General features: G+C 47.9%; 1 protein-coding gene across 3 annotated transcripts in view; it reads right to left on the minus strand.

The window, feature by feature from the left end:
- The window catches only part of LOC142579535 (tudor domain-containing protein 7B-like), a 116,451-nt gene that overhangs the window by 56,567 nt on the left and 47,828 nt on the right, over positions 1-12,056 (minus strand). For all 3 annotated transcript variants that reach the window (XM_075689856.1, XM_075689857.1, XM_075689858.1), the window contains exons 16-17: positions 11,364-11,486; positions 10,892-10,996 (exon numbers count right to left, since the gene is read on the minus strand). In XM_075689856.1, coding sequence (XP_075545971.1) covers positions 10,892-10,996; positions 11,364-11,486 — 228 coding nt within the window. The remainder of the gene's footprint in view (positions 1-10,891; positions 10,997-11,363; positions 11,487-12,056) is intronic.

Raw genomic sequence — 12,056 nt, forward strand, 5'->3', positions numbered from 1 at the left:
AGATGGGCCACGCTAGCTGACACAGTCGCAGATTTTGTATCTGCAAATACTTCTGCCCGAGTGCATACGCTCCACTGTGTCAACCTGGTGCAGAGATCACACACAGTGCCTGAATGCTGCAATTCGCGGGAAAGCACCACCTCTGTTGGTACGAACTTCGTTCAGGTCGACAGAACTGATTGAAATAATAATGTGATGTGGACAGAGGGAACGGCAACAAAAGCAGCGGGTATTTTGGAAAGTGCGAAAGCAAGTCCAAACATAGGATTGATTAGCCGCCGCAAGGCATGCCGTTCCTGTTGGATACACAGCAAAAGAACTTAATAACGCTGCTTCAATTAACTGCTGCAAATCTAACCCATACACATGAGCTTGGACGATCATGCATGAGGCACCTGTACAACCATATTAGTGTTGCACATTCCGCGGCAGCTTAGAGCCCATTAAAACATTGGCCAGAGGCGAACTGTTTGTCATGGCCTAGGCCATAAGGCTGAATCGGCACTGCTTTATGAGGCGCCAGCATCTAAAGTTACAATTTGGTGCCGAATCAATGCAGATCTATTCACAGAAGCTGCACAATACTCAGAAAGCCACCAAACCGGCTCACAAACGAAGGCGAGTGCACAGGATGGCAACAAACGTGTTCACAGCCGCCATCATTGCGACACACCGTGTGGTGCCATCTCTTGTTCCCGACGCTGTTCACAGAGGCGCGTCGGTCTCTTTATAGTGTCAAGCAACCTGACACAAGACTATGCTTAGATTTACACGGAGGCACGAAAGTGTCATGCGACTAGTGCGTAGATGACCCGGCTGCATAGATTTGCACAAATGGCAGATTGACCGGAAAAAAAAAAAAAGTTGGGGGAGGGGGGGGGTGTAATCTTGCCGCAACCTTCTTGAGTTCAGAGTCTGACAGGTGACAAATCCCACCAAACCTGACAATAAAAGATGGCTGTTCTTTAACATTGACAGCGACAACAGTCGACCCGCACAGCACCAACGATGGCTACAAGCAGAGCGGTGACCGAGCCATGTGATGCACAGTGTGCGATTTTGTCTGTTGTGCAGATTGGCCCTACGATAACCTAGCTGCCGTGATATGGAAAAACTCTTTTGTATTTTGCAGAAAAAACTGGAAAGCAGAACTTTCTATGCAATAAATGATTGCCATGAAACACAGGTCCACTATACGAACTGAGAACCTCATTGGTATTCATTACAGCATCACTAATTCTTTAGCTTCAGAGGGAAAAGAGCAGTTCATTCTATTAACAGACATCCTATTGATAAAGAGATACTCCCCAGACGTTTATACACTAGAACTGAGCTTTAGTCAGTAGTGGCATACAAATTTGAAGTTTCCTGTATTAAGATTTTAATAAGATAATTTAATATACTGTACTGTATATCTTGATATTGTTACAAAGAAGAAGCTCGATGCACCAGTGTATTTACAACTATGTACATGGGGAAAAGCTAATTGCGCAGCCTGGTAGAAAGGTTGCAGCTCTGGGAGACAGTCTATTACTTCCTCTTGCATGCATGGTCCTGTCCAAATACACTGCAACAATATTTATGTTACTTATAGCTGGCTAGGAGAGCCGCCAGGGGGCCAGGGAGTGCGGACGTGGTTCAAGTCGGCTCCGTGGAAAGTTGCTTTGTCTGGTGGAAACAGTGCCGATTTATAGAAATAAGTGATGTGATCGCCTATCGGAAGACCCAAGGATCACCTGGATTACAATTTTATGACTGTAAGTGGACTTTTGGATGTTTTACGGCCACTTTTATGTCGACCGCGTCTCCCACCTAGCTAAGGGTAAAGCTAGCGTTGAACAAACGCGGCGGCTCGGCGGCAGCCGAAGCCCCCGGCACCCGCTTCGGAACCCCGCTGTGGAGGCACGAGGACCATGGAGGTCACCGTAGAGGGTACAGAAATTACCCCCGAAGAACTGAGAACAGCGGATTGGATCACGAAAGTGGGAAAACATGTCAAGGAGCTGCAGGACCTTGCGAGAGGCGAACGGCGAGAAAGCCAAAACAACGGCGAGCGGACGGAACGCGGAACCGCGTTCGGGGAAGGCAAGAAGGCGGCAGCGGCGAACGCCGCGTATAAGCAGCTGGGACAGAAGATCGCGGAGCGTTCAATTGCGTCGCACCTTCCGCGATTACCGCCGAACGACTACAAGATCATCCTTCGGCCGAAGAACGGGCTGGCGCTCGCAAAAGTTCCGACTACCAGGCTGAGTGCGGCGGTGCGCATGGCAGCGCAAATTCCCTGGGTTAAGGGACAAGAAAAGGACGTGCTTATTGTTAACGACAAGCAAGGCACCCTGATTTTCAGCACCCCAGACATGGACACTGTCTGGAAGGTGACCAAGGTTAAGTCTATCAAGATAGAAAACAAGGACTACGAAGTCACGGCGTACCTTGCTCCGCACGAAGACAACGGGCGGGGTGTGGTGCACGGCATCGACCCGAGATTGACAATAGAGGAACTGACTGAGGCCTTCGGTAACCCGAGGAACCCGCCGATACTTGGAGTCAGGAAGATGGGCAACTCCAGCTCGGCAATCGTCACCTTCAAAAACGAGACAGTGCCGAGGTGGATGTACTGTTATGGCGTACCTCTGAAGTGTGTGCTCTACAAGAAACGCTACGAGGTGTGCTACCAGTGTGGTGAGCTAGGACACAGATCGGACGTATGTGTCAGCGAACAAGTTCAATGTCGGGGATGCGGAATGACGTCTCCACCTGAGGATCACGCATGTAAGCCCAAGTGTAAGTTGTGCGGCAAAGGTCATTTAACGGCAGACCGGCAATGCAAGGAAGCTTTCAGGACCCCTTATACCATAAAGAAGAGGCAATGGCAGGCCAAGCTGCGCTTGGAGGAGGAAGAGCGGAAGGCGAAGGAGGCTGAAGTAGGAAGGAGCAGATGGGAAAAGAATCAAGGCAGATCCAGGAGTCCGTCAAGACAGCGGAGCATGTCGAGAGGGAGGTCGGATTCCTTTCCGCGACTGCCGCAACGGCAGGAAGGGGAGACGCAACAGAAGGCCGGGCGCGGGAATACGGGGACCTCCGGCAGCGCTGACGTCAACAATCCAGCGAGATCCACGTCTCCGAACAGAAAGGTGGGTTGGGCAGGCAGGGCCTCCCAGGATAAACGCGATGAGGAAATGTTTCAGATTAAGGAAGAGAATCGCATGCTTAAAGAACAGCTAGCCGCCATTAATAGGCAAATGGAGGAGCTTAAGATAGCGCTTAAGCCTAATTCAGCACATGTTAAACAACTGCAAGTGTCGCAAAAGCCAAATACAGAAGGATCAGATGAGCAGATAGCGTCTCCGCCTCCTGCTAAAAAGAGGGCGAAGGAAATGGAGAAGCACGTGATAGATAAGGACATAGAGGCAGTGATAGACATTAAGATAGCGAAACTGGAGGAAAAATTTGAGACCAAGTCTGGTCAGGACGATGAATGGCGCAAGGCCTTCGAGGAACGCATGTTGGGGATGTTCCAAAATCTGACACAGCAGTTGCATCAGCGAGATAACAATCTCACAGAGCGACTGCATCAGAGGGATAACAAACTCACTGAAGAACTTAAGGCAGAATTTGCGAAGAGAGACCGGGCATATGAGCAGCTCACCCAGCAAGTATTAGGAACTCAGCTAGTTGGCAGTCATGGCTCACAGATCCAGTAAAAACACCGTTTGGCAATGGAACTGTAGAGGCTTCACGCGCAAGCGTGCGGTCCTACAGGAATTCCTGAGGAACGGGGATCGACCGGAGCTAATTGCACTACAGGAATGCGGCAGGAAGGCAAAATTGTCGGGGTACAAATCCTATCTAGGCGAAGGCGAAAGCACGCAGGTGGCCGCCCTAATCAGGCGCAACGTCACGGCGGTGCAGCATGACACCGGGAATGCACAAATCGACCACGTCCTCGTAGAACTGATACCGCGAAGAAAGAAAGACTGTAGCTTGTTTGTATTAAATGTGTACAGCTCTCCCAGACAAAGAAAATGCGACTTCGGGGATCTCTTCGCGACGACGCTACGTAAAATTAAGAACAACCCGCTGTTGATCGTGGGGGACTTTAACGCTCACCACACGGCATGGGGATATAAGCAGACTTCGATCAAAGGTAGGAAATTGTGGGACGACATACAAACTCATAATCTGGATTTAATAACCGACCCGATGCAGCCTACGAGGAAGGGAAATAGTGTCGCGTGTGATACGACACCCGATCTCACCTTGACGGGGAACGGCACTAAAGCCACGTGGTGCAATACAAACGAAGACTTAGGCAGCGATCACACAATCATAGAAGTGGTGGTAGAAGGAGGCCCGACAACCTCCCGGAAAAGGAGGGTGGAGGCCGTAAATTGGGACTCTTTCAGGGCACTCAGGGGAGACCCGGCTCCCATCTCTAATATTGCAGAGTGGAGCGATGGCGTAGTGCGCACTGTTAAAGAGGCCACCGAAGTGGTGGAAACTGAGGGGGACAGCGAAGCGGTAGACAGGAGATTAGTTAATCTCTGGAGGAAAAAGAAAAGGCTGGAGGACCGACTTCAACAGAAGAGATGGGATCGAAACATCAGGAAACAGATAGCGGCTTTAAACAAGGAAATTGAAGAGCACGCAATCACGCTCACGAAGCAAAATTGGGGGAACGTCTGCGATCAGATGGAGAGGAATATGAGTACCGCGGGGACGTGGCGACTTCTTCGCCACCTCTTAGATCCGGATAGCACAAAGTCAGCGTCCAAACAACAGCTGGAAAGAATGGCACATCAGTTTGATGGCACTAAGAAGGAACTCTTAGAAGTAGTTAGGAATAGGTACATCAATCCCGCTGGACCTGAACCCCTCCCGGACTACGGAGGGGGAGAGAATTCGGAATTAGACGCCCCCATCACCCTGGCTGAGGTCAGAGCGGAGATTAATCGGCTACGGACTAAGTCAGCGGCAGGGCCGGACAGAGTGAGCAACAAAATGCTCCGTAATTTAGACGACAGCTCAATCACCAACCTCGCAACGTACATGCAGGAGTGCTGGGAGAAGGGGACGATACCGCAGGAGTGGAAACTCGCCAACCTCATTTTCATTCCCAAGCCGGGTAAAAAACTAGGCTTCGAGAACCTCAGGCCTATATCGCTCACCTCGTGCGTGGGTAAGCTTATGGAGCACGTTGTTCTGACGCGGCTCAATAGGTACATGGAGGAAAATGGATTGTATCCGGACACCATGATCGGTTTTCGACCAAAGCTGTCGGCATGCGACGTGATGCTGCAGCTCAAAGACCAAATTATAGATAAGCAAACGCGAGACACGAAAGTGATTGTGGGGTTAGATGTGGCAAAGGCATTCGACAACGTGAGGCACGCGTCCATCTTGGAGAATTTGAACTCACTCAATGTCGGGAAGAGAGTGTACGATTACATCAAGGACTTTCTTACCAACAGGAAAGCCACTCTCAAGATAGGGGAAGAATCTATAAAGAGCATTGACCTGGGTAACGTGGGGACGCCGCAGGGCTCGGTTTTATCACCTACCCTCTTCAACATTGCTATGTTGAAACTCCCTGAACGGTTGGGGGAAATTGAGAATCTAAACCACACCATATACGCGGATGACTTAACACTCTGGATAAACAAGGGCAGTGATGGGCAAATTGAAAGCTCCCTGCAAAATGCAATTGACATTATCGAGGAGTACCTGAAACCCAAAGGACTTAAATGTTCGGCCGAAAAGTCGGAAGTGCTGTTCCTGATGCCCCCCGGAAAACGGCGGCTTCACCAAAAGCGTGAGGCGGGCATACACCTGTACGTCAACGGCGCCGAGATCCCTGCGGTCGACAGTATCCGCGTCCTCGGGCTGAGGATTCAGGCCAACCGGAAAAATTATGAAACGCTTGCTAGGTTAGAAGCCAGTTCAAATCAAACGTGTCGTCTTATCAGACGAATAGCGAACAGGCACGCTGGGATGAAGGAGGCGAATCTCCTGAGGCTAGCACAAGCCTTCGTAATCAGTAGGATAGTGTACGTGGCACCCTACCTCAAGCTCAGTTCTGTAGAACGGAACAAGCTCGAAATCATTATTAGGAAAAGTGTCAAGGTCGCGCTCGGACTCCCCCCGAACACGCCCACCGGCAAACTTATGAAGCTGGGTGTGTCGAACACTCTCGAGGAACTGATTGAGGCTGCCGTTACCGCGCAGCACCAAAGGCTACTTGGATCTAAAACAGGCAGGAAAATTCTAGAGAAATTAGGCTACGAGCCCAAACATGAGCAAGTGCGCTCAGGCGACATACCCAGACATATCAGGGACAAGATAAAAATACCTCCGCTACCCAGAAACATGAACCCTGCCTTTCACGACGGCAGGCGTAAAGACAGGGCAGAGGCATTACAAGCTAGATACACTTGTCGACAGGACGTCCTATATACGGACGCTGCGGAATATGAAAGCAAAGCGGCACACGCGGCCGTGGCGGTTAGAGAAGACGGAACACCGGTGGCGTGCTGCACAGTCAGTGGCGTCGAGACGGTTGAAGCTGAGGAAGTAGCCATAGCCTTGGCCCTCAGCCAAAGGGGGGTAAATGTGGTCATCAGCGACTCCAAAAACGCTGTGAGAAATTACGATTCGGGGAGGGTGACGGAAACTGCCATCCGTATATTAAACAGGGAAGGAGGACCCAGGCAGCTTGTTCTGCTCGTTTGGGCACCAGCTCACCAGGGACTTAGAGGGAACGAGGAGGCTCATTCGGTCGCCCGAGGTCTCACTTACCGGTCGACCCCCGGAAGCTCCCAAACCACCGAAACTATAAACAGAAGAGAGGATATGCGCGCATACCAGGAAATCATAGCATACTACAGACTAAATCGCCAAATTTACCCGGGAGCGGACAGAACGCTCAGCAAGAAAGATGAGGTTATGTGGAGGAAATTACAGATGGGGGTTTTTCCAAACCCCGTACTCTACAGCAAGTGGCATCCAGGAGTATTCAGGTCAAAGTGCAAATTCTGTGATGAGGCAGCAAATCTGGTTCACATGGTGTGGACATGTCCGGCTAAGAATGATAGCTCGCGCACTCTAGAATCCTGGGAGGCTTTGCTCCGCAGCCCAGACCCCAACGTCCAGCGGGACCTCATCGGTCAAGCCCTTGCTGCTGCTGTGTCTCACGGTATTCCGGCCGACGGCTAGGGGCGACGGGGGAGAAGCATTTCTCTCCTGACGTTCATTGACGGGTGTTTTTAATAAAGTTCTTCCTCCTCCTCCTCCTCCTTATAGCTGGCTACATCCTTGCTATGCAATGGTATGGGGCTCCTGAGTATGTGCAGCATCATGTTTTCTTGTCAAAATTTGCAAGAATTAACCATTTTGTTAAATTCTTATATATTAAATACCGTATTTACTCGCATAATGATCGCACTTTCTTGTCCAAAAAAATTGACGCTAATTCGGGGGTGCGATCATTACACGGGTTAAATGTCCCGCAAACAGAATTTATTTTTTTTTTTTCATTTTGCGTTTGCTGTGGGATGACAACAGGTCAACAAATAGGCGGCTGCTGCTGTATGTAGTGCGGGACACCAAAATAAAAATGGCGGCCGGTGGAGGAAGCCGAACGCGCCGAATGTGATTTTTTTTCTTCTCGTGAGTACATTACGTGCATTGGAACAGTTTCTTCTGTATCTGTAATGAATAATATAGTTAATATCGGCAAGTTTGCGGCAATAACGTAGCCATGTCCACTTTGAGGGTACAGAAACAGATGGGCGCGCTTAGCTGCCAATGACATAGAAACACATGGTGGGCATGCTGCGGAAACTGCGGAATTTGTCTTCACTACTATCCTAATACGGCACGTTTCCGCTAAGGGTGGGCGAATATCTTAGCTGTGTTACAAGCGTTGGCGTATGAATAGGGTACACGTCTAACATATCAGTGTAAATGTGGCTGCTATCTTTGCCGCTCGTAGTTTGTGATGTGCCCACGAGTGCAGACGAAAAGAATCAAAAGGCGCCTTTTTTGTTGTTGTTGACCACAACCATTACAAAGCTTACGCATAATAAAGGCAAGTGTTTTTTTTTTTTTGTCATGAAAGTGCGGAAAATGATGAAAGGAATGAAATGGGGCATCTGCTTAAGAATGTTTGGTGCGTGCAGACCACTTGGTTTGTCTTGAAGAGTCGTTCGTGTAGCATTCGACAGATTGAAAGCGTGATCTAGACTTGGCACACGACATATCGCTGTGGCAAGTTCAGGGTGCAATCATTACACGGGAAATAAAAAAAAAACTAACTTTGATCATTACGCGAGTGCGATCATTATGCGAGTAAATACGGTATTCAATTCAATATTTGGCTTTTTCTTCCTTGGTTCGATTCGAAATCCACTGTTCAGTATTCACACATCCTTAGTTGTAACCATAAGCTGCATTTACTTGAACGTGACAGGGGGGCTTCGCTTCATCTTTACGCTCTCTCAGCAGTTCCTTGCAGCCTCCTTAGCCAGTAGTAATGGCGAATGAACTTATAAATGCTCACCCGCACCGCATCATATGCTCGGCATCTATTTGTCATATGCTAGTCAACGTCACCACGTAACATACTAGAGCGGAGCATTAAATTAATGATGCAGTGAACATTTAGGCCTATATAGCGTTCTGCATCAACAATGCATAGCCAGTGCTAATGCTATGGCATCATCTTTCAAATGGAAATGAAACTGCTTTTATGGCGCAGCACCACCTGTGTAGCACCACTTAGCAGCGCCAAAACAAACATCTGATGTCAGTAATGAAGACAAAACATACCTGATGCTTGGCCTTGAGCATGCAATGACATGAAGCGGTGACTGAATTTAGCATTCATTTCTTGCTGTCAAAGCAGAAAGGCAGTAACAAGCACAAATTCGGATAGAAGCAGATGGTCCGGGCTATAAGGACACTACCACATTGCTATGTAATTGCGGTTAGGGTGGCTATTACAGTTGCCGGCAGCTAATGCCACAGTTAATTCGCCATATACGACGTGCATGTGTAAAGGGCTGCACATGCGATGTATTGCTAAAATGTACAACGAAGCAAGCCAAAATAAATCTCATTAGTCCTTCAAATAATCAGACAGTTACATCTGGAACTATATCACGCTGCGCAATGATATTGCCCGAGTGTACCTCGTACCTATGGCGGTGCTGCAAATCACTTGAGTTTGAGTTTGAGATTGAATATAGAAGTTACATAGTGAAGCATGCTATGTCTCTCAGAGAGTCAGGCACCAGACTGGCTAGACCACCATTTGCATTCACCTACAAGTCCAGAGCATGTGAATAAGCAGCTTGTTTGCTCCTACTATGCTTTTAATAAACAATGTTTCATTACTTGTAATGATGAATTTCTGCACTTATTCTATTCCCATTTGATTTGGTCTCGAAAATTACTACAGTCGCCGACTGATTTTTCGGACTCCTAAAATTAGGACATGCTCGATTATTTTGACTGCTTCACGGCACCACCATTCTCCTCATAGACCATAATGTATAAATGCTGAAAATTTGGACACCTTGCAACCTCTCGTTTCATTTTTCGGACACTCCTTGAGTCAACTTGATCGATGCAAGTTGCCCCCATTGACTCTGACCGGTGCATGGTTCGACTTGCTGAATGTAATTTTTGTATTGAACTGAGCCTCCTTGCTGCCCCATGAGGTGGTGCTACTGCAAATCCCCGCTCATCATCATCGTTTCTGGCTGGTTCGGTAGAGTGGCTACAGCAGTTCCGGAATCAGCTTAGTAAGCCATGTCAAGGCAATCCAGCAGCTGATTTGTTTCTTCGTGCACGAAGCTGCGAGTAGGCCACGTTTTTAGTTTGTGCAATTGGTGTCGGCGTGACGGCACGGTGGCGTTTGCTTTGTGTGCTGTGTTGAGGTTGTGGTGATCCAACACGGCATACAGAAACCTCGCGTCAAGTGTCTAATGGCACTGACAGGGCCCGCGCAGACTGCGCTGGGGATGCCGGCAAGCGTGGTACTAAATATACCACAATGTCATGGCGAAAAAAATCGCCATTGTGCAGCAAGCCCATGGCGGCCAGTCTCAAAGCGGAGTTGCCAGCGAATTTAATATTATGATGAAGGCGGTCTCGGATTACAGTTTCACAGATGCTGACAGAGCTGTACTGACATGCGCAGATCTCGATGACGACAAGATCATTCATCAGGTTTCTGCTGCCCCGCTGAACGATGACTCCGAGTTGGAAGATGATGCACCAGGTGTGCTGCTGCCGTCGCACGCGGAGCTTGTGCAAGCAGTAACTGTGCCTTCAGCTGCCAATCGTAACCACATGACCCGCTCCGAGATTCAGGCTGATCTGATTGCATGTAAACTGAACAGCATGCAACGGCGTATTCACAATTTCTTCAAGCCTACTGCCAAGCCCGAATAAGTGCATGGAAATGAAGGATTTCTTTTTTATCAGTTTTTCGGGCACCTGTTTATTCGGACATTTCCGCGATCCCCGTGAGGTCCGAATAAACGGTCGGTGACTGTATTTGCACACCTCTATGAAACACTTCTTCACTTCCTGTCAAACAGTCACATTCCTTCTAAGGAAGTTCGACCAGGTGGCATCAGTCAAACGTGCTTGAAAGATGATTTGCACTAGAGCGCTGGCATCAACATGGTTTTAGCATTAATTCTAACCATGTAGTTTTTTTTGCATGTTTTGAAGGTAAGAGTGTGATTGTGCCCACGTGAGCGCATAGTGTTTTTACACTATCATCCTTCACACAGCAGCACTCAAACATATTCAGGTTATGATACATGCTGTACTGCTCAACAGCTACAATGCTATAGATGGAAGATGTATGCACGGCACAAACCTGGTGCGGGAAGCTCACAAAGCTTTCGCCAAAGATGTCAAGCTCATAAAGGTTTGATGCAGACACCAGAGTCTCCTTGCCAATGTCCACAAGCCTCACAAGCACCTGTTGGCAGAAAGTTAGCATTCCAACACAGGACGAAAGAGGAAGAAATAAAATCCAAAATTAGCACAATGCTACTGTTTTTGATAATCCTCAAATGAGGAAGTTCTTCAAGAGAAAAGCAATTTCAGATGCTCTACAAACTGCAACTTCTCACTCATGAATGTTTACAAAAGACATGACACAGAGCAAAAAAGTAATAGGCTGCAGTAGTACTGTCACACGAGCATTTTCAATGTTCACTATACACAAACGAGCATCAAATTAAATGCTCAGCGAGCACCACTGTCTGGGCAGTTCTAACGACAACTGAAGCAAATGCTGCTAAATTTAGGTTTCGTGAATTGCCATCATCAGTTATGCCACCTACCTTGTCATCCTTTGTGCGTGCTGCAGAGAGGAGAAGGGCTCGATAGAAAGTGACAGAGTCTTTCAGCCTGCAGGCGTACAGCTTTGACTCGCAAAGCGACGATGCAGGTTGGTGGTTATTTTGCTGCATGTCAACAGAAAAAGAAAAAAAATGACAAGGTCACATCATTAGCCACCTGGCTTCAGATGAAATGTGAATTAGGCAAGTCGCAACATCTTCATGCTGTTGAAATACAAGGTACAAACAAGAATTATTCATATCAAGATAATTTTCTCAGTTCAGTCTACAAGTAATGCTTTTTGTACCCAAAGTTCTGGTCAATCAAAGCATAAGCATCCCTCCAAGCTCAATGCTAGTTCAATTTCTGCAACAATGGGCCTTGTGAACACTACCGAGTCAACCCGAATGCTAACACTATAAAGGGAATGATTTATAAAGACAGTGCATACACATCTGGAGACTCAGGAACATATGGGCTTCATTAACTATCTTGCTGCACCATGTCAGCCAATGCCAATCAGCTTCTGTGTTCCACCAGCTAAGCACAGTGTTTTACCAATCGCTAGCATATTATGTATCTACAATGTAGGTCCACTGGTGCTGTGGATCATCTAATCAAACATAAAAGTAAAAAACCCTAGCACAGCTTGTCAATGAGGTTTGAAAAAGTTCTTCTGCACTATGGGCACAGCG

Source organism: Dermacentor variabilis, chromosome 4, assembly GCF_050947875.1.
Source record: "Dermacentor variabilis isolate Ectoservices chromosome 4, ASM5094787v1, whole genome shotgun sequence".
NCBI classification, from domain to species: domain Eukaryota; kingdom Metazoa; phylum Arthropoda; class Arachnida; order Ixodida; family Ixodidae; genus Dermacentor; species Dermacentor variabilis.